The 24123-nt window shown below is 45.4% G+C and overlaps 1 protein-coding gene across 3 annotated transcripts in view; it reads left to right on the forward strand.

Moving 5' to 3' along the window:
- EBF4 (EBF family member 4) overlaps positions 1 to 24123 on the forward strand; it is a gene marked incomplete at its 5' end in the record, with an annotated part of 46284 nt that overhangs the window by 1965 nt on the left and 20196 nt on the right. For 2 of the 3 annotated variants that reach the window (XM_081149711.1, XM_081149712.1), the window contains 5 exons: positions 8746 to 8902; positions 9114 to 9177; positions 9327 to 9382; positions 11007 to 11080; positions 12151 to 12219. In XM_081149711.1, coding sequence (XP_081005837.1) covers positions 8746 to 8902; positions 9114 to 9177; positions 9327 to 9382; positions 11007 to 11080; positions 12151 to 12219 — 420 coding nt within the window. Of the gene's footprint in view, positions 1 to 2455; positions 2527 to 8745; positions 8903 to 9113; positions 9178 to 9326; positions 9383 to 11006; positions 11081 to 12150; positions 12220 to 24123 lie in introns of those variants that run through there. The other variant, XM_081149713.1, reaches the window with a different exon arrangement.

Below are 24123 nucleotides of genomic sequence, written 5' to 3' on the forward strand. Positions count from 1 at the left end.
TCCCTTTGGGGAGAGAAAGGTCTTGCCTATGAATTAATTCATTCATGATGTAACTGTATTTCAGAAAACTGGAAAATTGAAAACAAAATTTTACCTCTCTAATACAACTACTGTCAACATTTTAGTGTATTTCCTTCCCATCTTTCTTTTCATTACCATGTTTTTTCCTGTGCCATGCATACATTTCTGTATCCTGCCTGTTCTGTTGGTTCTGGTTTTTTATTTAACTTGATGTGGTCAGTTTCTTAATGTGGCCCCATGTTGTTCTCCACCACTGGCTATGTAGTGAAAGCTCTTTATGACAGTAGATAGCGTACTCCAGTGGGGTCTCTGGGGTTTAAGGTTCCTGTTTCTCTCTCCCTTCCCCTGTGTCGCAGCCCCAGGCAGCATGTTGGATGAAGGGGAAGCAGATGTGAAGGAGGCAGTGTCCTTGTAGCTTGTGTGGGTGCAGGCAGTGTGCGCATGAGGCTCTGCCTGGGGATTAGGCCACCAGCAGAGCTGTGTTCACAGTGGAAGTCTTGACTGATGTTTGGGGGTCAGATGAGTCCCCAGGGCCACACTGCTGGGACTCAGAAGGCTTCCCCAATTTGAAAGGGGGTATTTCTTCAGGCCTGGGCTACTTTCCTCCAATTCCAGAGGCTGGTCTTAGGACACAGCCTGGGAGGCTCTTCCTCCACATTTGAGGGCCTCTGGGCCACCTTCCCAGAGCAGTCTAATCCCTTCTCCACGAGACAGCCCAGCTTCTCTCCTGTTTGTATCTCAATCCCCAGTTGGTCCTCTGCTCAGGTCTTCCCATCCTAAAACAGCAACAACAAAACTTCCTTTCCCTTCCCCGCCTCCCTCTTCAACCTCTGCCTGGTTCCTGTCCCTCTCATCTCTGAGAAACTTGCCCAGGAGCACTTCTCCCAAGGCTGCATGGAATCTGACAGTTGTCTTTGATGTTCCCCTTCTGCCCCATAGTCACCTGGTTGTCAAGACTTCTGGAAGTTCCCTCTGTGACCTCCTAACCTCAGTGCCCACGGCCAACTTTTAATGATGACACCCCCTGGCCCTCCCACACTTTCCTCCCTGGCTAAAGGTTAACCTACTCGGGTTTCCTATTGCCCAGCCTCAGCCTCCCACCATTCCCCCAAATCATCTGCCCTGCAACAGAGGTCAAAGCAATATTTCCAAAGAACTTTTCTCTGATCATGTCCCTCTTCAGTTAAAAACTTCAGTGACCCCCATCTTCTCCCCCAATAGTCAGCTTTCAAGGCCCATCACAGTCTGACCCTAAATTTCCTTGCAGCCTCTGTATGATACTTGTCGCTCAGCAATGTCTGTTGAAATAGTTCCCCTGCCCCCAGTACCCACATGCCCACTTAATAATTTTACCCAGTACCTTATCTCTCTGTGCCCTCCCACCCAGCCCGGGGAATGGTTCTTAGTGCTGCCTAAGGATGCTTACCACAGGCCAGAGTCAGCTGTGCCCTGGCTCTCCCGAGCTTCATTGCCCTGCCAGCTTGTTCCTTCAGAGCTAGGAGTACAGGCTCGAGCAGTCAGTAGAGGGGCAATGAGCACCTGCAGAAGGAAGCAGGAGGGCATGTTGGAAGGTTCCTAAATCCCTTTCTGTTGGACTCCCCTCTCCACACTGGTGGTCTCCGGGATCTCCCTTATCCCAGGAACCCGGTACTGAAGCAGCTGCTGCTCTCCAGCTCTACAAAGCCAAGGTTTTACAGAAGCTAGAGGAGGAGAAGTCCCAGAGCCTAAGAACAGTGAGGGAGGCTCTGCCAACAGGAAGGAGTTCTCAGCAAAAGAGGGACAGGGGGAAAAGAGGGGCTGCATACCCTCATAATTCGAGACAACAGTGAAGGGAAGGGAAGACTGATGCAGGGGACTGGCAGGGTCTTCTGAGTGTGGAACTCTGCACAGGACCCTGGCCATTGCCATGACTGGCCCTACTCTGGGCCAACAGAACTTTATCTTTGAGACCCATATCCCAGCTCAAGCCCACCTTCCCTGGACTCCCCTTCAGACCCACATCGTCTTGTTAGAATGCTCAGCACAGAAGCAGCTGTCCTCTCTCTCTGATGTGATTCCCTGCCTGGGGAGACCTGAGGAGGACCCAGGCCAGCCTCCCCTTGACCTGGTTCCATCCCACTTGCAGGGCCCTGAGGGGCAAGCCAGCTGGGGCTGCCTTTCCTGTAAGCAGCTGCAGGCTACCCTCCCTGCTAGGAAATGCTTTTGTTTGCTTTAATAATTAATAGCCACTCCTCAGCCTGGGACCTGGCAGACAGGCCTGTGGGTGGGTGGGGAGGGAATGGGCAGAAAGAAGCAGGGTGGGCAGTCTTTTTTCCCCCTTGTTTAGGGACCTCGGTGGCTGAGACAATTTCCTGGGGCAGGTGATCAGAGCCACGGCGGGGGCAGTGGGAGCAGGGGACATGAAACAGCCCCCAAAGCCTCCTCTCTTTCCGGCAGGCCCCTCTGGACATAGGTTCTGAACAGCTGCCTCTAGCCGCCATGTCCTTCTCTGCCCATGTGGTCGAGGTGGGTGCGCCCCAGCGAGCTGCTGCTTCTATCTTCCCTGGTCTGTGGCACAGCCAGACTGGCATGTGGGGTTGGGCAGGGCTAAGCCAATAGATCTTGGCTAGGGCCAGGAATGCCAGGCCTAGCTTGATGGTTGCCAGCAGTCCCAGGGGTGCCGGGGATGCCTGCAGGGAGAATGGGGGCCTGTGGGATGCTTGGAGGAGGCGAGGATGCAGAGGAAAGGAAGGGGGGCACTTAGGGAACCATGCCAGGGGAGGGAAGGAAGAGCAGGACTTAGAGACTTTAGGGAAACCCGAGACAAGGGTTGAGATGGAGGAGACATACCCTTTTTGCTCCTTCTACCTTCGGGGGAGGGTGGTCAAAAAGCAGCCTCCCCTCATTGCTGATACCTCGGGGCTTGTCCCCATTTCCCCAGCATCCCAGATGACACAGATGAGACCCAAGCCAAGGCACTTCTCAGAACCTTGGGCTGCCAGGGAGGGTAAGAAGGAGGCTTTGGTCCAGGCTGGGGCAGGAAGAGGCCTGAGGGTGCCTCTGGGGGAAGCCAGAGCTCCAGCTTCAGCCACTTGTTCTCTGTGGTTTGAGATGCTTGGTCTAAACTGCTAGTGTTTATAATAACCATGTAGTCAAGGATGTGAGGAACCACTAGTGGCCTGAGGACAGAGCAGAGACGGTGAGGGGGACGTATTGTCTGTACTACCCAGTCATGGCAAAGTCCAGCAGCTTTTGAAAGAAGGACCCTGGGGCATCCTGCTCAACCTCACAAAGGAGCACCTCCAGGCACCGCTGGGTGGCAGTGGGACCACTAGGTGGCCCTAGCAATAGCAGCAAGACAACTTGCATCCCCAGCATGACCCCATATGCACCCCCCCTATACTCTGGAGCACACGCCACCTGAATGGCCCAGGCTGTGAAGGTCAGGTTGTCCTTGGTGTCAACTTGAACTTGGACTCCCAGCACAGTACTCAGAAAGCCGATGCACACACCATGCTTACTACAAGGCAGGTGTCCTCCCACCAAAAATAGCTATGCAAAGCAAAGCTTTTTTGTCACAGTCACCTTTAACTTTGGGACTATTTCAGAACAGAAGATGGAAGGGGGTGAGTGGGCCCTGGTGGAAATATGAAAACAGGCACTTTCTCCTCCCACATCCTGGTTCTTTAGTACAGGAGCAAATGGCCCACCTCACCACACTCCAGAGTTGATAGGAAAGTGTTTTGAACATTTCAATGGAAACAATCTTTCTAAGAAAGCGAGATGTGTAATTCATTTTGGAGTCTTACAAAAAGTGGTTAATGCGACTGTTTTCATCACTCAGCTGCATTTATCTGCAAAGGGTGCTTATGTGGCAGGCTTTGTGCACTAATGATGCTAAGTGAATGAGCTGTTTCTGAATTACAGGCCCCAGCAACACATGTACCAGGTGAGGCATCTGCCAGGCTGCATGCAGGCCCTTGGGCTATAGCTTTGCTGGCTTCCATAACACCACTGGTAATTGGCACCCCACCCATGTCCCCTTGAAGCCTTGTAAAGGGTCTGCTTCCCCTGCCAGGATTTGCTTCCTAACCCTTACTTAGGCTCCCAGAGCCTGCTCTGCCCACTTGCACTTCAAGCCAGAAGTACCTGAGAAGTATCCCAGAAGCCCTCCACCAATGGCTGGCTGGAGTTGGTAGATAAATACCCCAGCTCCCTCCTCTGGCCTTCTGGCACAGTAACTCCGAAGCATGTGTTCTAGACCGTTTCCAGAGCTCCTGGTGGGACTGAGCTGCAGTTGCCCACAGTGGCAACTTTTCAATAATGCACCCTTTATAAATTGCCTTTCCTTTTCTCTTTCACTCTCCATCCCTGTAAGTGCTTCCCGGGACTCATCTCCCATATAAGCTTTGCATTTGAGAGTCCTGCTTCTAGGGAAACCCAAATAAAACACTTGCCTCTCCAGACTCAAGGGGCTCTACTCCTGCCTCCTTTCCTTCTTTTAAATAAAGGAGTCATATCAATAAACATCCTCCCAGTTTCTCCCCACACTCTGAACTTGGGCAACCCCACTTTGGAGACCATGGAGTCAGAGACAGTGGCCCTCATCCACAACTGTCTGCCTCTAAGCTAGTGTGAGCAGACAGTGGGCCCATCTCCTACCTGGATCCCACACATTTGCACCCAGGCCTGCCCAGCAGGGCTCTCAGTCCTCTCCGAATCCCATCTCTCTTCTGAGTTGTTTCAGCATATCTCTATGTTTCTTTCTTTCTGTTCTTTAATCGTGGTTTGTTTTCTCTTTACAAGAGCATCAGCTAGTCCCAAGGGGATAAAAGCAAAAGTCTCTCCTTTCCCCTCTCAACCCTCTCCCTTTGGGGCTTACAGTTCCATTCAGGGGTGTTGGTTGGTCACCTACTGCTCGCTGGGGGTGGCGGTGCCTGAGGGAACCAGGAGAAGAAAGGCATAGTCCAGACCAGCCTCCGGTGCTCTCACTGATGTGCTGGTCCCCTGTCATTCTCTGTCTTGTTCATAGGAATACTAGAATGTCTTTAAAGCAAAACCTTTTCTATCTCCCCTTGATCTTCTCACATGTCTGCTGGGGTATGAACAGGGTAAACTGGAGACATTCACAGACCAGGAACAGCCCTGGCTGTGCCCAGCAGGGGGCTTGCCCATTCTGGAGTCTTTTGGTCTGCAGGGGCTGGGGCTCTTACAATTGTGTTGCTCAGGATTGTGATCCTGTCTCAGAGCTGTACACTAACCACCTCTGCCCCATAGCTTTGTGTGAGTGGGTGAGCCCAGGAGGAGGATTGTGCCTCAGACCCACTAAACAAGGTGGGGAAGAGAGAGTGACCCTGGGCTGTCTCGGGGAGAGTGGAACTGAGCCTGAGTCCACTGTGGGGTAGAGCACAGGCCTGAGAGGCAGTGCTGCCCCTCCATGCTCCCCAGCTGGCAGCACCAGTGTCCACAGACCCCAGGTCAGGGTATCTGACCTCTCTACCTGAGACTCCCCTCCTGTGGGGACAGTGGGTTCTTAGGGGCCTGGCAGGAGCCAGCAGGTAGCCAGGACCCAGGACTGACTGATACTTGCCAAGCGGGAGGGATGGGAGAGGAAGCTCAGGGCAGCATCATTGATTTACAGGGGTGCCTGTGTAGAAAGGGTGTGTTGAGTGGTCTAGGGGATTGTGTTACTTCCCGGCATCCGCCCCTCCTCTCTTTAGACCTTTTTTTTCTTCTCTGCATCTTCACTCCCTGCTGTCTGAAAGCTCTCGAGTGTCTTTCCTGGGCTAGACAGCAGAATAAAGGGCAAAGTGATCTGGGATGCTTCCACAAGCCCGCCCCTTCTGGCCTCTCCTCCGGGTGGTCTGGGAACCTGTCCCTGGGAGCTTTCCTCCCCCTTGGGGTCCTGGGGACTGGAGGGAGGAGTCGGGGCTGCTGCCAGTTAGCATGTTCATCAGCAGTAATCAGGGACCTGCTGTGATCAAAGCCCCCTTCGGGCTTCCCTGGCTCTAGGTAACTGGGAATTTGGAGAGTCCAGGCCAGGACTTGAAAGGACTGTAAGCCTGAGGGGGAAGAGGCGAGAGGGCGGAGAGAGGGTGAGGAATAAAGGGAGGAGGAAGATCTTAGGGGGAGGAACTTGCGTACAAAAACCCTCTGGGGAGGAAGAGCTGTTGGTAGCCTGCCCCTCTCCCTCATCTTGATCTGGACAAACAAGACCCATCACTTCTGCCTCTGAAACCAACATTTCACCCGGACCAGAGGCTCCCAAGCAGGCTTTCAAGAGGAGGAACAAATTTTCATTTTATTGTTTATGTATTTACTGTAACCTATGAGTAACAACACGACAAGCCTCTCAACTCTCAAGCCCATGACATCCCAGATATTATGATTTCACATGAAGCTCATTAAGTTGATTTTAAACTTTATGAAGAATAATCTTAAGAGGTGATGAATATGGCAGATGTCACAGGGGCAAGTCCATGGTGGGACTCTGGTCTAAATGGCTCTCAAGTCAGCCCCACTACCCCCACCCTCCTCTACCTCTGCAGCAGCCTCTCACCTTCCCTCCACGCTGTGCCCACCCTGCCTGCAGCATCTTCTAAGCCCTGCCTGGGTTCAGATTCTTCTGGTGGCCTTTAGTCATGTTTCCCAAGCCATACCCCTCAACAAAAGTGCTCCATAGTTGAGTAAGCATGGTGTCTTAGTTGTCTATTGCTACATAAAAAATCACCCCAAAACTCAGCAGCATCAGACGACAAATTTATTATCTCACACAGTTTCTGAGAGTCAGACATCAGGGAGCAGCATAGGTGGGTGGTTCTGGCTCAGGGTTTCTTTTCTTTTGTAAAAGCAAGTAAGTAATTTATTTTTAAAATTGAGATATAATTGACACATAGAGTTATATTAGTTTCAGGTGTACAACATAATGATTCGATATTTGTATTTATTTCAAAATGATCACCACAGTAAGACTAGTGAATATCTGTCACCACACAAAGTTACAAATTTTGTGTGTGTGATAACTTTTAAGATCTACTCTCTTGGCAACTTCAAATATACAGTATGGTGTTATTAACTATAGTCACCATGCCTCAGGGTTTCTTAAGAGGCTGCAGTCAAGGTGACAGCCAGGGCTGTGGTCATCTGAATGCTTCACTGGAGCTGGTGGATCTCCTTCCAAGGTGTCTCAAGTTAGTGCTGGCTGTCAGCAGGAGGCCTCAGCTCTTCTCCATGTGGACCTTCCATAAGGCTGCTTGAATGTCCTCACAACATGGCAGCCAGCTCCCCCCTGAGTGACTGATCCAAGAGGAAAAACAAAGCAGAAGCCACAGTGTCTTTTATGACCCAACATTGGAAATCATATGCTATCACTAGTGCCATACTTTATCAGCCAACAGACCAGTCCTGATACAGTATGTGAGGGGACTATGCAGGGCACGAAGACCAGGAGGTGGGGGTGCTGGGGAACCGCCTTGGAGGCTGGCTACCACACACCGGATGGGAGCACCAGCCTGAGCCAGGTCAAGTAGGGTCCACTCCGGGATGGTGCCCCAGGGCCCCTCACATACGCAAGTTTATGCTATAGAGCCACATTTTCCAGCAATTATGGCCATAGCACCCTTTTGTAGAGGAAGGATCTGGAGCTATGAGATCTAAAGGATGCGCTTTAGAACACACTGACCCCAAAAAGAAAGTGTAGATTCTTTTTGTGCCCTGCGTAGTCTAGCACTTCCAAAACAGCCTTTTCTCTCCTCACTTCACTTTTTGAAATCTGTAGTCCAGTGGCACTAACCCTCACGCCTGTAGCCATTTCTTCCGCTGCTTGGTCTGCTCTTTTGTCAGTTGTACCTGTTGAACTCCTAGTCATGCCTCAAGGACCAGGTAAAAAGCTACCATCTCCATGAAGTCTTTCTTTCATCTCTCACAGGAAGAATGAAGGGCACCTACCACTTTGTCTTGGGTTATAGCTCTCTGTGTTCCCTGCCCTTTCAGGCATTTAGCTCGAGCCCCACTCCGTGCCATGTGTTCAATGCTTGGTATATCATTGGAGTTCAGGAAATATTTGGTAGAAAGGGTCTGGTCCTTCTCCTCCTGCTCTTGCCTGGCCTTGCTTCTGGGAATAGTTTCTGATGAACCAGGAGAAAGCCTTTGGCAAGGCCAGACCAAAAGATCCTCCTGCCCAAGGGAGCCAGTGTCTGTCTCTCCCAAAGCATGGAGGCAGGTTCCTCCACACCTGGAGAGGGTGTCCGCTGCCTTCAGCCACAGCCCAGGATCCCGGCTGGGCAGACTAACGGCCCTGAGCCAGTGTGACATCTCGGAGAGCCCGATGGACATCATCATCTCCCAGGCAATGCTGCAGGCTCGTGTACATAGCCATGGACTGGGGTGCAGTGGGGTATTTGTTCCAGAACCTCCTAACTACCCTTGGTGCCCTAAGGGCAGTCACAGGAGCCTCTGGTCAGTCAGGTGGGTTGTCCATGCATTTTGTTTTGGAGATGAGCCTTTCAAAATGTGGGTCCAGGGAGAAGCCTGGGAGGAAGCCTGGCAGAGACACCTTCGCTGCCACTGACTGTTCCCAAGGGGTGACCTCGGGGCTGAGAGGCCTCTTTCTGCGACTGAGATGACCCTGGCAAGGGTGAAACGGACCCATCTAGTTTATTCCTAGCCCAAACTCCTGACATGTCAGAGCTAAATCCCCTCTCTGAGAGCACTTACAGTGGTTGCCCGCCCCTCTCCCTCCCGCAGTGGCGTGGGCCTGGCACGGGCACACTTTGAGAAGCAGCCTCCCTCCAACCTCAGGAAATCCAACTTCTTCCACTTCGTGCTGGCCATGTATGACCGGCAAGGGCAGCCCGTGGAGGTGGAGCGCACGGCCTTCATCGACTTCGTGGAGAAGGACCGAGTGAGAGGCTCGTGGGCTCGACTGGGACAGAGCGCGGGGCGGGGGGACGGGGGGCCTGGGGGCGCCCCTCCCGCAGGGGCTGATGAATGGGTAGATGGTGCAGGAGTGAAGAAGGGCAGGGCTGAGTGGATGGGAGGGAAAGAGGGTGGGTTTAGAGAGGCGGCTGGGTGGGGGGGTCCCTGGGAGCATCCTCCCCATCTTGGCCCTGTAGGAACCTGGGGCTGAAAAGACGAACAACGGGATCCATTACCGCCTCCGGCTGGTGTATAACAACGGTGAGTGAAGCCCACTGCACATGGTACAATAGCCCGATGTCAGGGCCCAGGAGGCCCCTGCCTCCACTGGGGAGAGTGTGGAGCGTGCTCCAGCCTTCAGAGGCCGCAGATGCTCCCGTAGAGCGAGCCCTCCACCTTTCCACCCTTAGGACTTCGGACAGAGCAGGACCTCTACGTGCGGCTCATTGACTCCATGTCCAAGCAGGTGAGCCAGCCCAGGGATGCGCTGGCCCCTCGGGCCCCTGTCTCCTGGTGGGGTGGGCGAGCATGGTCACCCTGCCCCCACCTCCCCGTGCCGTCAACCCCGCTGGCCTGGCTCCCTCAGTTCTTACCCCAGCCTGTGTGCCCTTGCCCTCTAGTCTAGAAAAAGGCAATATTTGTACAAAGACTTCATCCTAGGTCATGTCCCCTAGAAGCCCAGGCTAGACACAGGGATTCAGGTGCACAGGGTTTATTGGGGAGGCAGACAGGTACTCTCAGGAGAAGGGAGGGAGGGTAGCAGGCCAGGGCAAGGGGTGCTCAGCAAGGATGGGGTCTCAGCCGGTGTCCAGTGTCAGCCTAATCCACAAGGAGCTCTGGAGAAGGAGTGACAACAGAGCTGTCCCCCCTTGAGGCATGGAGACCAGGGTCCTTTACCCTATATGAGTCAGTAATTGGCTGGGGAACACTCCCAAGGGGAGCCTGTATCCTTCCAGACATTTTCAGGCGAGGCAGCGCCTATCCGCTGAGAGCCACTCTGAAGAGAAAGCACATAGCAGCCAACACTAACTGTAGCAGGGAGGTGGGTGCACTGGTCCAAGAAAGGGGATGAGGTGGGGCCCCAGGGTGGTTACTGCAACCCCTCAGCACCCTGCTGATATGGAAGCTCACGGGAAGGAGGCTCAGAGGCCAGCATCCTCAGGAGCTCAGGGAGACTGATACCTAAGTGAGCCCTGATGGGCTCTTGCTGAGACAGGGCTGCAAGTCTCAGGGTTTTGCAGAGAAGTGAGAGCTGGTAAAAAGGAAGCTGAGCTCAGATGGGCCGATCAGTAGCCCTGAATGCAAGGTGGGACTCGGGCTTTCCCACACAGGCAGGGTCTTCCAGCAGCCTCCACCCAATCCCAGGACAGAGGAAGAAATGGTGTGTTTTTTTTCTAGAAGCCCTATGGTCCCCTTCATGTGGGAGGCAGACCAGGCAGGCAGTGGCAAAGTGGGGTTGTGTGGGGGATGAGTGTGAAAAGGGGTTGGGGGAAGTCCAGAGAAAGAAGGACCCCACAGTGGGAGATGGCTGGGAGGCTCAGTGGGTTATAAAGCGGGAAGCTAGATTTGCAGTTTAGAAAGCTTACACCTTGCTTCAGGGCAGAGGGTAGAAGTTGGGGGCGGGGTGGCCCAGTGAGGGAACTGAGCCAGTAGTCCAAGGGAGAGACGCTGGCCTGGCTGGGGAGGTGATAAGGGTGGTGGGGAGAGGCTGATTAACTAGCTGGGATAGACTAGAGGACTATGTTGTGAGCAGAAGCAGAGGTCAACTAGGGTCATGGGAAGAGTAGGGATAGGAGTGTTTACCCCCATCCCAGCCCGACCATGGTTCTTGGTCTGGGGACCTCCCTGGTCTCAAGCAGAGCTGGACCTGGAAAGAGCTGCCTGTGGACAAGCAGAATCTATAGATCTCATGCAGCTGTTGCCCATGCTGGTGGGAATCCTGGTTCGGGGAGCCGGGCTCCCAGCTCCTGCTTTGCACTCTTAGGCCCCCTCAGAGTGGCTTGGAGGGCATGGTCCCATCTCTCCCCCTGTACTTGGACATAAGAGGAGCCCACTGCCACTTGAGCCTGTGCACTTTCTCCCTCTCCCAGGCCATCATCTATGAGGGGCAGGACAAGAACCCAGAAATGTGCCGAGTGCTGCTCACCCATGAGATCATGTGCAGGTGAGAAAGGCTGGGTCACTTGCACCTTGACCCTTGGCTAAGATTTTGCCAAGGACTCCCCACCAGGCCCTGCCCCCTACCACTGCCACCACCACTCTCCCTGCTGCTCCCTGGGAAAGCCTGGTGGGGGAAGGCGATGTGGGAAGAGGGAGGCCCCTGGGCACAGTGCTGGCTGAGGAGAGGGTCCTTGAGGCCCCATTATCCTGGCCTGTTTATGTGGCTTCTCCAAGTGTTTTTGTAAGAGAGGCCTCCTGCCACTGCTGGGAAGCTTAACTAATAAAGCTCAGGGGAGGGCTCTCTGGGGATGTGGGGGCAGGGCCTGGGCCTCCTGGATTCCCTCCAGAGCAGGAGAGAGGAAACTTTGTCGCCTCCTACTTGACCCTTGGGGCATTTCCTGGGTGGGGCAGGGTGGAGTGGGGGGAACACAGCTCTTGGCTCCCCTTCCCCATCACCACAGGGCTTGGCATTTCTGGGCAAGTTCTCCCCAGGAGATGCCAGTCAGACAGCGTTCAGTTTCTCATACGTGGAAGAGAGACTACAGTGTTCAAAAATCTGGTTGGGATGATGGCTACCCCTGGGAAGAGTAGTGACTGACAAGGAGGGGGCTCGAGGGGCTTCCGGAGCTCTTGGCACATACATGGTATTTCTTGTCTGGATGCTGGTTACATGGGTGGCTTCACTCATGATTCATACGCTCGCTGCGTGCTTGCAATCTGAGCGTGTCTGTGTATGAGGAAAAGGGGTACATACAGAGTGAGAGGCCCTGGAGGTGGCCAGCAGCCTGCCCTTTCCTGCATCCCCCAGGAGCAGCATGCCTTTGGGACAAGGGTTTCCCTGCCAACCGGATACCAGGGCTGGGCTCTCCAAGTCCCTGTGACAGGATCCTCACTGTCCGTCTCCCCCAGACCCCTGAAAGCCAGCCCCTCTGGCCCAGGGATTCCATATCCAGAGACTGGACATGAGCATCCTCGCCCCATAGGGACACACACACACACAAAACACACACACAAATGCTGTGACCTCCCTCTCCTTCACTGCCTTTCTCCTCTCCCCCCTCGTCTTTCCATCAGCCGGTGCTGTGACCGGAAGAGCTGTGGCAACCGGAATGAGACGCCCTCAGACCCCGTTATTATTGACAGGTACAGGCTGGGGAGAGGCCTGGGAGCTGCGGGGCCCGGGCAGGCTGGGCCGTCACAGAGCACGGTGGTGGCTCCAGGGAGGAACAGGTCTGCCCATCCCCACTTCCACCCCCATGTTGGTGGCACGCACTAGAAAAAAACTGTCAGATACCAGGGAGCTGCCAGCCATGGCCCCTGAACAAAGCCTTGGTGGCAGACCTTCTGGGGCTGGGCTTAGGAGCTTTGTTCCCTGACAGGAGTCTGGGAAGAGCAGATGGGGGACGGGGATCGGATGTGCACTTACCCCAGAGAGAGGCTGGGAGAATGGAGGGATGAGCGGGCAGGGCAGGGCAAGCTGGGTTCCAGTCCGGGTGCCACCTCTGTATTGTTTGACTTGTCTTCTGCGAATGTCCCTTTCCTTCATTTGAAAACTGGAGAAATACTAGACAGGTTTCAGTCGTAGGATTGTCAAAGTGATGCATATAAAAGTTTATTCTCGCCTTGGCCAGTGTGGCTCAGTTGTTTGCGCAGCATCCTGTGCAGGAGTTCGATTCCCAGTCAGAGCACATGCCCGGGTTGCGGGCTCGATCCCCGTTAGGGAGCATGCGGGAGGCAGCCCATCAATGTTTTGCTGTCACATCGATGTTTCCCTCTCTCTCCCCCTCTCCCTTACTCTCTCTCTAAATATCAATTGAAAAATATTTTTTTAAAAGTGTATTCTCCCACCATGATTTTTAAAAATTATTTTTAATAGGAAATACATATATAAGGTGCAAAATTCAAAAGGTACAAGAGTAAATAATGAAAAGTAAGTCTGTCTGCACTGCTATGTATAGCATACTACATACACTCTTTTGTACTTGGACTTTTTAAAAAAAATTGTCACACACACACACACACACACACACACACAGGGTATGGAAAAAGTAGGTTTACAGTTGTGAGTACACGAAATACAAGTTTATTTTTGTATTATTTATTAATTATCATATTATTTTCCATAGAAACAACTGTAAACCTAATTTTGCCCCACCTTTTATATCTTAGCGGTCATTCCATATTGGAACATAGCCCTGCCTTGTTCTTCTTTTAATAGATAAAACATTTGCAAGGTGCATATCTTCAAATTTAAAAGGGTTTACAGGAAAGTCTCCCGCCTCTGCCTCTGACCCATCCATCACCCTCCAAATAAGCAATCACTGTTAGCAGTTTCTTGTGTATCCTTCCTGGAATAGCCTGTGCCTGTACAAGAAAACAAAGGTAGCCCTGGCCGGTTTGGCTCAGTGGTTAGAGCGTCGGCCTGTGGACTGAAGGGTCCCGGGTTCGATTCCAGCCAAGGGCACGGACCTCAGTTGCAGGCTCCATCCCCAGCCCTGATCTGGGCTTGTGGAGGAGGCAACCAATCAATGTCTCTCTCACATCGATGTTTCTCTCTCTCTCTCTCTCCCTTCCACTCTCTCTGGAAAGCAATGGAAAAAAATATCCTTGGTGAGAATAAAAAAAGAAGAAAGAAAACAAAGATATACATTATTTTTGCACTTTTCCCTTTATTTTTATAAAAAGTTGGCATATTAAATGTACTTTCAGTACCTTTCTGAAAAGTGGGCACATTAGTATGTTCATCTGGGAGCTTAGGTCAGGACATGAGAAGACTCATTCTTTTTTTGCTACTGTAAAATATTCCATTGTATGGATAAACTGTAATTTCTTTTAATGGCCTCTATCATTGCACATTTTGGCTGTTTTCATTCTTTTTTAGGGATAAAGTATGTGGCAGTGAATTACCTCATCCATGTGTCATTTTGCACATGTATGAATTTTATGAAAGATATTACTAGAAGTAGAATTGCTGGGTCAAAAGACACATGCATTTATAATTTTGATAGTTATTGCTAGTTTACACTCTGTAGAGATTATACTGACTGGCAATCATACCAACGATTTTGAGAGTGCCCATTCCCCACACTCTGGCCAATTATGTATGTTGTTTATCATTTGACAAATAATTTTTTAACATCTGCTCTGTGCCAGGACCTCTTCTATGTGCTGTGGATTAAGCAGTGACCAAAATAGACAAAAGCTTTGCGCTCGTGGGCTTACAATCTAGTAGGGGAGGTAGACATGAACTGAGTGGATAAAACGTATAGCATGCTAGGTGGCAATAACAGCTAAGGAGAAAAAGGAGAGGTCAGAGAATATCACTTTGGTTTTTGGACGTGTTCTGTTTAAGATGGGAATGTTGAAAAGTCTCTAAAAACTGGCTCTCAAAGGAAAGATCCAGGCTGCAGTAGACATGTGAATGATTAGAATCATGGAGGGAATGAGTGTTGATAGAAAATGGAACAGGTTCAAGAACATAATCCTGGGGTGTCCAGTGTTTGGGGGTCATAGAGATGTGGAAGGAGCAAAGAAACATGGTAAGGAGCAGCCAGTGAGGTCAGAGGGAAATCAGGAGTGGTGTGTCCTGGTGGCCTAGCTAAGGAAATATCCCAAAAAGGAAGCAGTGGTCAACTGTATCGCATGCTGCTTGTGGATATGATAAAAAGACTAAGGGTTGACCATTGGATTTAGCAATGTGGGGGACATCTGGTGACATCAACAAGAACTATTTCAATGGAGTGGCGATTAGAAGTCTGACGGGTAGGTTTAAGAGAGAATGGGATAAGAGAGATTAGAGACAATGGCTAAAGGAATTCCTTTGACTTTTGCTATAAAGGGAACAAAGAAACAGGTGGTGGCTGGAGTACAATGTCGGGCCAAGAAAAAGTATATAGCTTGTTCATACTCTGATGAGAAAAACTCAGTAGAAAAGGGAAAAGTGATGATGCAAGAGATAGAAGGGAGAATTGCTAAAGCGTGTCCTTTAGTTGGCAAAGGGCATGGGTGGCTCCTTAGTGTTGCTTGGCAACCACACAACATTTCCATGGTCCATTCACTCCCCTGGACAACTATCTGAAGCCCTAAGGTCTCCCTTTCCTTCCGCATCCTCAGCTGAGGCTTGCAGTCATACATTTAAAGTGAGAATTTTCTCCAGCCACACAGAGCTGCACAGATGCAGGTACAAGGAAACATGAGAGGGCAAGAGAGTGAAAATGTATGCAAGGGGTATTTACAGAAATGGAACAAGAAATTGAAGCTGAGCAAGGAGAGGAGTGTGGAGAGTGAAGAGAAAGCAGGATAGATGGAACATGGGTTCTGATGGAGCCAAAGAATTACTGGAGTTGAGGTACTAGAGGGGAGCTAGAGAGTGGGCTGCCTGTAGGTAGGATCACTTGGGGATTGCATTTATTGGTAAGGTGTGACCTAGGGAGGCTGGAGACAGGGACGTTGCAGGAGAGATGCTCAAGGAATGGAGAAGAGAATGGGTTGGGAGAATTATACATCTATATTGATATTGAAATCACCAAGAATTATGACAGGACCAATCTTTAAGAGCATATATAGTGATCCAGGAATAAAGCCTTCAAGGAATGAAGGCACTGAGCTCAGGGTTGAGAAATGACTGCAACAAGCAGTGGCTGCCATCATTTTTTTACCTTTCTTCATCGTTTAAGCCAACTGTGATATCCTAGTGAATTCCATGTCTCTGACTCTGAGGTTGAGCACACCTTCATGTATTTAAAGTCTATTTGCATTTTCTTTTCTGTGAACTGAAAAGTTCTTTGTTTATTTTTGTTTATTTTTCTATAAGGGACTGGCTTTTGTTATTGACTTGCAGAAGTATATATTAAGGAAATTAGCCCTTTTTCATGAGTTGCACAAATTTTTTCTAGTTGGTTGTTTTTAAATTTTTTTATGGTGAAATTTACCCAATTCCTCAATCTTTTAAGTACTTTGGATTTTTATCATATTTAGAAGGGCTTTTATTATGCCAAGATAACTTTTAAAAATGTATTCTGTGGTTTCTTCTAGTACTTTTATGGTTCATTGTTTACACTAAATATTTGACCGGTTTGAAAAATATTTTTAAGTTATTATGTTCTGGATGATACTTAGAAAAGGAAATATAACAAAATAAAAATTAGGAAACATAATAATCAATGTACACTTGTGAACCTATGAACTTAGAACATTAAAATACCATTGATGGCCACCACCGTCTTCCTTCCCCGTATCATACCCCTGACTGCTCCCCTCTAAAGGTAATAAGTTGAGGTTTGTGTTTATCATGACCTTGCTCTTTAAAAAATAAATGATCACAAATTGTATAATATTAAACATGTTGTTTAGTTGTGCTTATGTTTAACTTTATAAAAATTATGCTATTTTTATATATAGTAGTCTTCTAAAAAGTTGTTTTAAAATTCAGCATTATGTTTCTAAGGTTTTTCTGTTGGCTATATTTAGCTTTAGTTCATTGTATTTCATTTTTGCTATGATAAGCAAAGCTGCTAATCACAGTCTTGTTTGTCTCTCCTGATTTGAATAGGTACAAGAGTTTGTTTAGGATATAAACCTGGCACTCGAATGCGATGTCTTTTATTTATTTTTCTTGCCTGATTGTACTAGCTAGACCTTCCAGTATAATGTTGAATAATAGCGGAGAGAATGGACAACTGCTTTGTTCCCAATCTTAGGTGGAAAGTAGTCTGTCACCGTTATTTATGTATGTGTATGTATGTATATCTGTATGTATGTATGTGTGTTTGCATGTATGTAGCTATATGTTTTTCATAGATGCCTTTTGTCAGGTTGAGGAAGTTCCCTACTATTTTTAGTTACTGAGTTTTTATCAGAGAAGGATGTTAGAATTGTCAGGTGCTTTTTCTGCATCTTTTGAGATGAACCATTTTTTTAGTTTAATATGATGAATTACATCAATTGGTTTTCCAATGTTAAACCAACCCTACATTTCCCAGATAAAACTCACTTGGTCATAGCATATTATCTTTTTAATATACTGTTGGATTTGACTTAATAAAATTTTATTTAGAATTTTGCATCTATGTTCATAATGAATATTTGTCTCTAGTTTTCTTGCAATTTTTTGGTCTCATTTTGGTATCAAATATGGTCTGCTGGCCTTATAGAATAAGTTGGGGGTATTTCCTCCTCTTCAGTTTTTTGAAAGAGTTTGGGTAGAATTGATATTACATCTTCCTTAAGCTCTTCTAAAATGAGTGTTGTGAATATGTATCTTTCAAGGAATTTGTCTATTTTTTACAAGTTGCTGAATTTGTTGGCATAAAATTGTTAATAATACTCCCTATCCATTTAATATATCTAGAATATGTAACAATGTCACTACTCTCATTTCTGATATTGGCAAATTGTATATCTTCTCTCTTTTTTCCTGAGCAATATAGCTACAGGTTTATCCATTTTATTTATCTTCTAAAAGAACCAGCTTTGATTTCACTGATTTTTTTCTGTTTGATCAATGTCTCTCTCATCATTGATGTTTCCATCTCTCTCTCCCTCTCCTTTCCTCTCTCTGAAATCAATAAAGATATATTTTTTAAAAAATAAAATAATAAAATCAATAATTATTGTGTATTTATCTATTTCTCCTTGAAGTCCTATCACGTTTGCTTCATATAATTAGAAAAACTGTTATTAGGTGCATAGATGTTTAGGATTATTATGTCCTCTTCTTTAACTGACCTCTTTATCATGAATCCATGAAATCTACTTTGATAATAATATAGCCACTCCAGCTTTCTTTTGACTAGTATTAGCATGATAAATCTTTCTCTATCCTTTTACTTTTATTCTATTTATGCCTTTTTATTAAAACTACATTTTTTGTAAGCAGCATAGAGTTTAGTCTTTTTTTTAAAAAATCCAATCTAGTAATTTCCACCTTCTAACTGGAATATTTAGGTCATTTACATTTAATGTGATTATTAACATGATTAGGTTTGAGTTTATCATTTTGACGTGCTTTCCATTCTTCTGTCTCTTTATTTGTTCTCCTTTTCTTTTTTCCCCCATTCTTTTAGATTTGGGGATTTTTATTATTCTATTTTATCTCTTTTATTGTCTTATTAGCAAAACTTTATTTTGTTACTTTAGTGATTGCTTTAGAACTTATAGTGTACATCTTTAACTTACTGAAGTCTATTTGATTATGCCACTTTATGTGTAGTATGTTATTGTGTCATGAATTTTATTTTTATATATGTTCTAAAATCCACAATACATTGTTATTATTTTTGTTTAAACATACAAGTATTTTTTTAAAAAGTTAAATAATATGAAAAGGTTTTATATATTTACCTATATAGTTACTGTTTCCTTTGTTTTGTTTTGTTTGATTTTTTTTTTTAGAGAGAGAGAAATAGAGAGGGAGAAACATTGATTTGTTGCCCTACTTATTTATGCATTCACTGGTTGATTCTTGTATGTGCCCTGACTCAGGATCGAACCGGCAACCTTGACATATTGGCATGATGCTCCAACCAACTGAGCTACCTGGGCTCCATCATTTTTTTTTTTTTCCTGTAGATTGGAATTTCCAGCTGTAATCCTTTTTTTTTTTTTTTTTTTTAATCCTCACCTGAGGATACGCTTTCACTGATTGAGAGAGAGAGCAAAAGAAAGAGAGAAACATTGATCAGTTGCCTCCTGTATGGGCCCCAACTCGGATCAAACCCACAACCTAGGTATGTGCCCTCACCAGGAATTGAACCCACAACCTTTTGGTGAACAGGATAACATTCCAATCAACTGAACCACCTGGCCAGGGCTCCACCTGTTACCATTTTTGTTATTCATGAAGGACACCTTTTAATATGTCTTGTATTTTTTTGAAAGATATTTTCACTGGGTATAGAATTTTAGATTGACAGTTGCTGTTTTAAGATATTGCTCCACTGTCTTCTCTCTTGCATTTCTGATGAGAAATTTGATACTGTCATTTTCTTTGTAACATGTCTTTTATCTCTGGCTGCTTTTAAGATTTCCCCTTTAGTATTCATTTTTAGCAACTTGATTATGATGTGCCTTGGTGTAATTTTCTTCATGTTTCTTGTGCTTGGAGCATATTGATCTTCTTGAATCTATGAGTTTACAGTTTTCATTACATTTAGCAGGTTTTTAACCATTATTTCTTTAAATATTTTCTCTGCCACCCTTCATTTGGGGACTCATATTATCCATATATTATACTGCTTCAGATTATCCTGTAGCTCACTGATAATTTTTTCTGTGTCATTTTTTGATAGTTTCTACTGCTTCAATTTTTTGTGCCTTCAATTTTTTTCTAACCTTTTCTTCTGCAATATTTCATCTGCTGTTAATCCCATCCAATGTATTTTTTATCTCAGACATTGTAGTTTTCATTTCTACAAGTTTAATTTGTACCTTTTTGATATCTTTCCTGTCTCTACTTAAATTTTTGAACATACTGAATACAGTTATAACTCTTTTAATGCTTTTTTCTGCTAATTCTAACATCTGTGTCTATTCTGGGTCAGCTTCAATTGACTGTTCTGTTCACTATGGGCCATATTGTTTTTGCATCTTGTCCTTTTTTTTTTTTTTTTTAATATATCTTTATTGATTTCAGAGAGAGAAAGGGAGAGGGAGGGAGAGAGATAGAAATATCAATGATGAGAGAGTCATTGATCAGCTGCAGCCTGCAACCCAGGCATGTGCCCTGACCAGAAATTGAACCCCGATCTCCTGGTTCCTAGGTCAACATTCAACAGCTGAGCCCCGCCCTGTTGGGCTGTCCTTTTTGGATAGTAGATATTTTTGTATTCCTAAAATCTCCTTGAGCTTTGTTCTGGGATGCAATTAAATTTACTTGGAAACTTTGATCTTTTGGAGTCTTGCTTTTATGATTTATTAGATGGGTCCACAGCAATAATCAATCTGGGACTAATTATTCCTCACTACCAAAGTAATACCTTCTTGAGTACTCTACCCAGTTCCTCACAAATTATTAGTTTTCTTCAGTCTAACTGGAAGAAACAGGCACTATTCCTATTCCTATATCACCACCAGGACTTCTTCTTTTATTCTTTTAGGGTAATTCTTCCCCTGGCCTTGGGTGGTGTCTTCTCATGCATACACTGATCAGTACTCTACTAAATATTCACGGGGGACCCTCCACAAATCTCTGGGATTCTCTTTCTATGCACCTTTCTCCTGTGAGACTGTCCTATGAAGTCTAGCTACCTTGGTCTCCCTGAGCTCTCAGTTCCATCTCCTCAACTCTGGAAGTCTTCTGGACTCTGTCTTAGTTTCCCTCTCTGTGCTGTGGCCTAGAAAATCTCAAAGCATCATGCTGGGGCATTTGTAAGGTTCACCTTGTTTATTTACCATCTCTCAGGGACCACTGTCCTTTGTTGTCTAACATTCATTGTCTTGAAAAATGTTGTTTGTGCCTTTTTGTTTTCAGGCCATAGATAAATGTAGTCTCTGTTACTCCTTTTTGGCATAAGCAGAAGTAAAAGTGTGTTTCTTAATTTCAAAGCTGATGGTATTTTTCTAGTTACCTTTTGTTACTAATTTCTAACCTAACTGTCAGATTGAGTCTACTGTTTTATGTATGTCCATTAAATTTGGATTGTTAATTGTGCGGTTCAGGTATGTCTTTACTTATTGTCTGCTTGATCTATTAAAAATTAAGAAATGAATGTTAAGGTTATCCTTGTGGACTCCATCAATTTTTTTTTTTAAATATATCTTTATTGATTTCAGAGAGAGGAAAGGAGAGGGAGAGGGAGAGGGAGAGATAGAAACATCAATGATGAGAGAGTCATTGATCGGCTGCAGCCCACAACCCGGGCATGTTCCCTGACCGGGAATCGAACCCTGATCACCTGGATCCTAGGTCGACACTTAACTGCTGAGCCATGCCCGGCCGGGCTACATCAATTTTTGATACATATATATTATTGACTATTTCATTAAGTGTGGACAAGTTTGGAATCTTGTAGCTTCCTTCTGAGTTGATCCTTTTATCAGTATTTATTGATCCTTTATTTCTAATAACATTTTTGCTTTAAAGCCTATTTTATAGATATTTATAGGCTCTATCAACTTACTTTTGATTATATTTGCTTCATATATCTTTTTATATCCTACTACTTTCAACCATTATGTGTCCTTATATTCCAGATATTTCTCTTTTAACAGCATATTGCTGGATTTTTTAAAAAATCTAGTCTGTTTCTAACCTGGCAAGTTTAGTCCAGTTACTTTATTGAAATTATGATTTATTTCAACTATTTTTTCTATGATTTTTGTACTTTCTATTTGTTCCATTTCTTCTATGTTTCTTTGGGTTTTTTCTTGCTATTTAAAATTGTTTGACTGTTTTGTTTGATGTGGTATATGTGTTTCTTATTTTATTTTCCCTTTACTGGTTTGGAAATTTATTCACTTCATTTCTATTCTTTTAGTTATTACTCTTAAAATTTACCATATATTCTTAGCAAAGTCATAATTTCTTTCCTAATATTAGAATCTTTGACGGTGTGCCTGAGCTGGCTCATACTGATTCACAAGAGCTAATTATTAGCAACTCTTCTCAATTCCATATTCAGAGACTTCACATTGATAGCTTGAAATCAGCCATGGGGGAACATATAATCGTGGAAATTGACAAATACTATAAATCAGGGTTCCCACCTCTGGATATGATCATTAAACATTTACCAGTACACCATTGATCTTAGGCCATTCTATTACCCCATGAATTTTAATTATTTTTAAATTCTATACATTATTATTATTCTTTTTATTGTATATAAACATCATTTTTAGATTTAACAAATTTTTGCTCATCTTTTCCTTCTTGCATCTCAAACAACTTTTTGTGGGGTCATTTTTGGAAGTACATCTTTTAGAAATCCCTTCTTTAGCTAAGGTCTGCTGGTGGTAAACCATTCTCACTTTTAAAAATATATGTATATAGGTTTTTATTGATTTCAGAGAGAGGAAGGGAGAGGGAGAAAGATAGAAACATCGATGATGAGTCATTGATCGGCTGCCTCCTACACACCCCCATGAAGACTGAACCCACAACCCAGTCATGTGCCCTGACGGGGAATCGAACTGTGGTCTACTGGTTCATGGGTTGACGCTCAACCACTGAGCCACACCCTCTGGCCTCTCACTTTTGTTTTACTATAAATGTCTTCATGTCACTCTCTTTCTTGAAAGATAGTTTTCCTGGGAACACAATTCTAAATTCACAGTTATTTTATACTTAGCACTTTGAAAATATTTCCATTGTTGCTGTTGAAAAGTATTACATAGTTGTCATTCTTTTGTGGGTAAACTCTCTTTCCTCTCTGGCTGTATATAAGAGCTTCTCTTTGTCTTTAGAGTTCTTTAGTAGATGGATTATTCAATAATTTCTCTTGGGACAACTAGCAGATACCAGGAAAAAAATAAGAGGCTGATTGCCTGGGTGGTGTTGCTCAGTGGTTGAGAGCATTGAACCATGAACCAAGAGGTCACAGTTCAATCCCTGGTCAGGACACATGCCCGGGTTGCGGGATCAGTCCCCAGTAGGGGGTGTGCAGGAGGCAGCCAATTGATGTTTCTCATTTATGTGTCTATCTATCCCTCTCCCTTCGTCTCTCTCAAAAAATCAATAAAAACATATTTTAAAAAAATTTTTTAAATAGAGGTGCATTGAATAATCCATCTTTTACCACCAACTGTATATATCATCCATGCTATATTCTAAATGTAATGGTACATATTCCTGGACTTTCCAATCCATTTCCATTTTCATCTACTTATTTATGTGGAAATGTGATGCTGTTTTCTGAAGATTTGTAATATGTTTTAGTGCCTGGTAGATCTAGCATTTCTTCACCATTACCCTTATATTTTAGAATTTTTCCAACTCTTCTTGATTATTTTTTCATACAAACTTAACAATTAGATTGTCTAGGTCACCTCAAAATTACTTCCTGGTGACATTTTAAAAACTGTGGTAAAGAAACATCACATAAAATTTATCATCTTTACCATCTTTAAATATACAATTCAGTAGTGTTAAGTATATTCACATTGTTGTACAACAGATCTCCAGAACTTTTTCTTCTTGCAAAACTGAAACTCTACACCCATTAAACTACAACGCCACATTTTCCCCTCTCCCCAGTCCTGGACCCACCAGTCTACTTTCTGTTTCTGTGAATTTGGCTACTTTAAATGCCTCATATAAGTAGAATCATACAGTATTCATTTTTTTATGACTGGCTTATTTCACTTAGCATAATTCCTCAAGGTTCACCCATGGCGTAGCATGTAAAGGGACTTTCTTCCTTTTTAAGGCTGAATAATATTCCCTTTTATGTATATACCACATCCATCAGTCATTGGACATTTGGGTGCTTCCATCTCTTGACTATTGTGAAGAGTGCTGCTATGAATGTGAGTGTGAAAATATCTGTTTGAGATATTGATACTTGAGATATCAATTCTTTTGGATATATATCCAGAAATGGTGTTTCTGGATCTTATGACAGTTTTTAAATTTTGTTTTTAGGAACTCAATATTGTTTTCTAGAGCAGTGGCACCATTTTACAATCCCAGCAGCAGTGCGCAAGGATTCTTATGTCTCACACACTTGTTACTTTCTCTTTTTATATGGTAGCCATCCTAATGGGTGTGAGATGATATCTCATTTGGGATTTTTTTGCATTTCTCTCATGAAAGTGGTGTTGAGCATCTTTTCAGATGCTTCTGGGCCATCTGTACATCTTTTTGTTTTGTTGTCGATCCTAATCTGAGGATATTTTTTCCACTGATTTTTAGAGAGAGTGGAAGGGGGGAGAGAGAGAGGCATCGATGTGAGAGAGACACATCAATGGGCTGCCCCCTGCACCTGCCCTGACCAGGGATTGAGCCTGCAACCCAGATACTGCGCACTTGACCGGGAACCAAACCCATGGCCCTTCTGTGCCCGGGCCGATGCTCTAACAATTGAGCCACACCAGCCTGGTCAAATAACA

This window comes from Miniopterus schreibersii (assembly GCF_964146895.1).
Source record: "Miniopterus schreibersii genome assembly, chromosome: 10".
In the NCBI taxonomy this organism is placed as follows: Eukaryota; Metazoa; Chordata; class Mammalia; order Chiroptera; family Miniopteridae; genus Miniopterus; species Miniopterus schreibersii.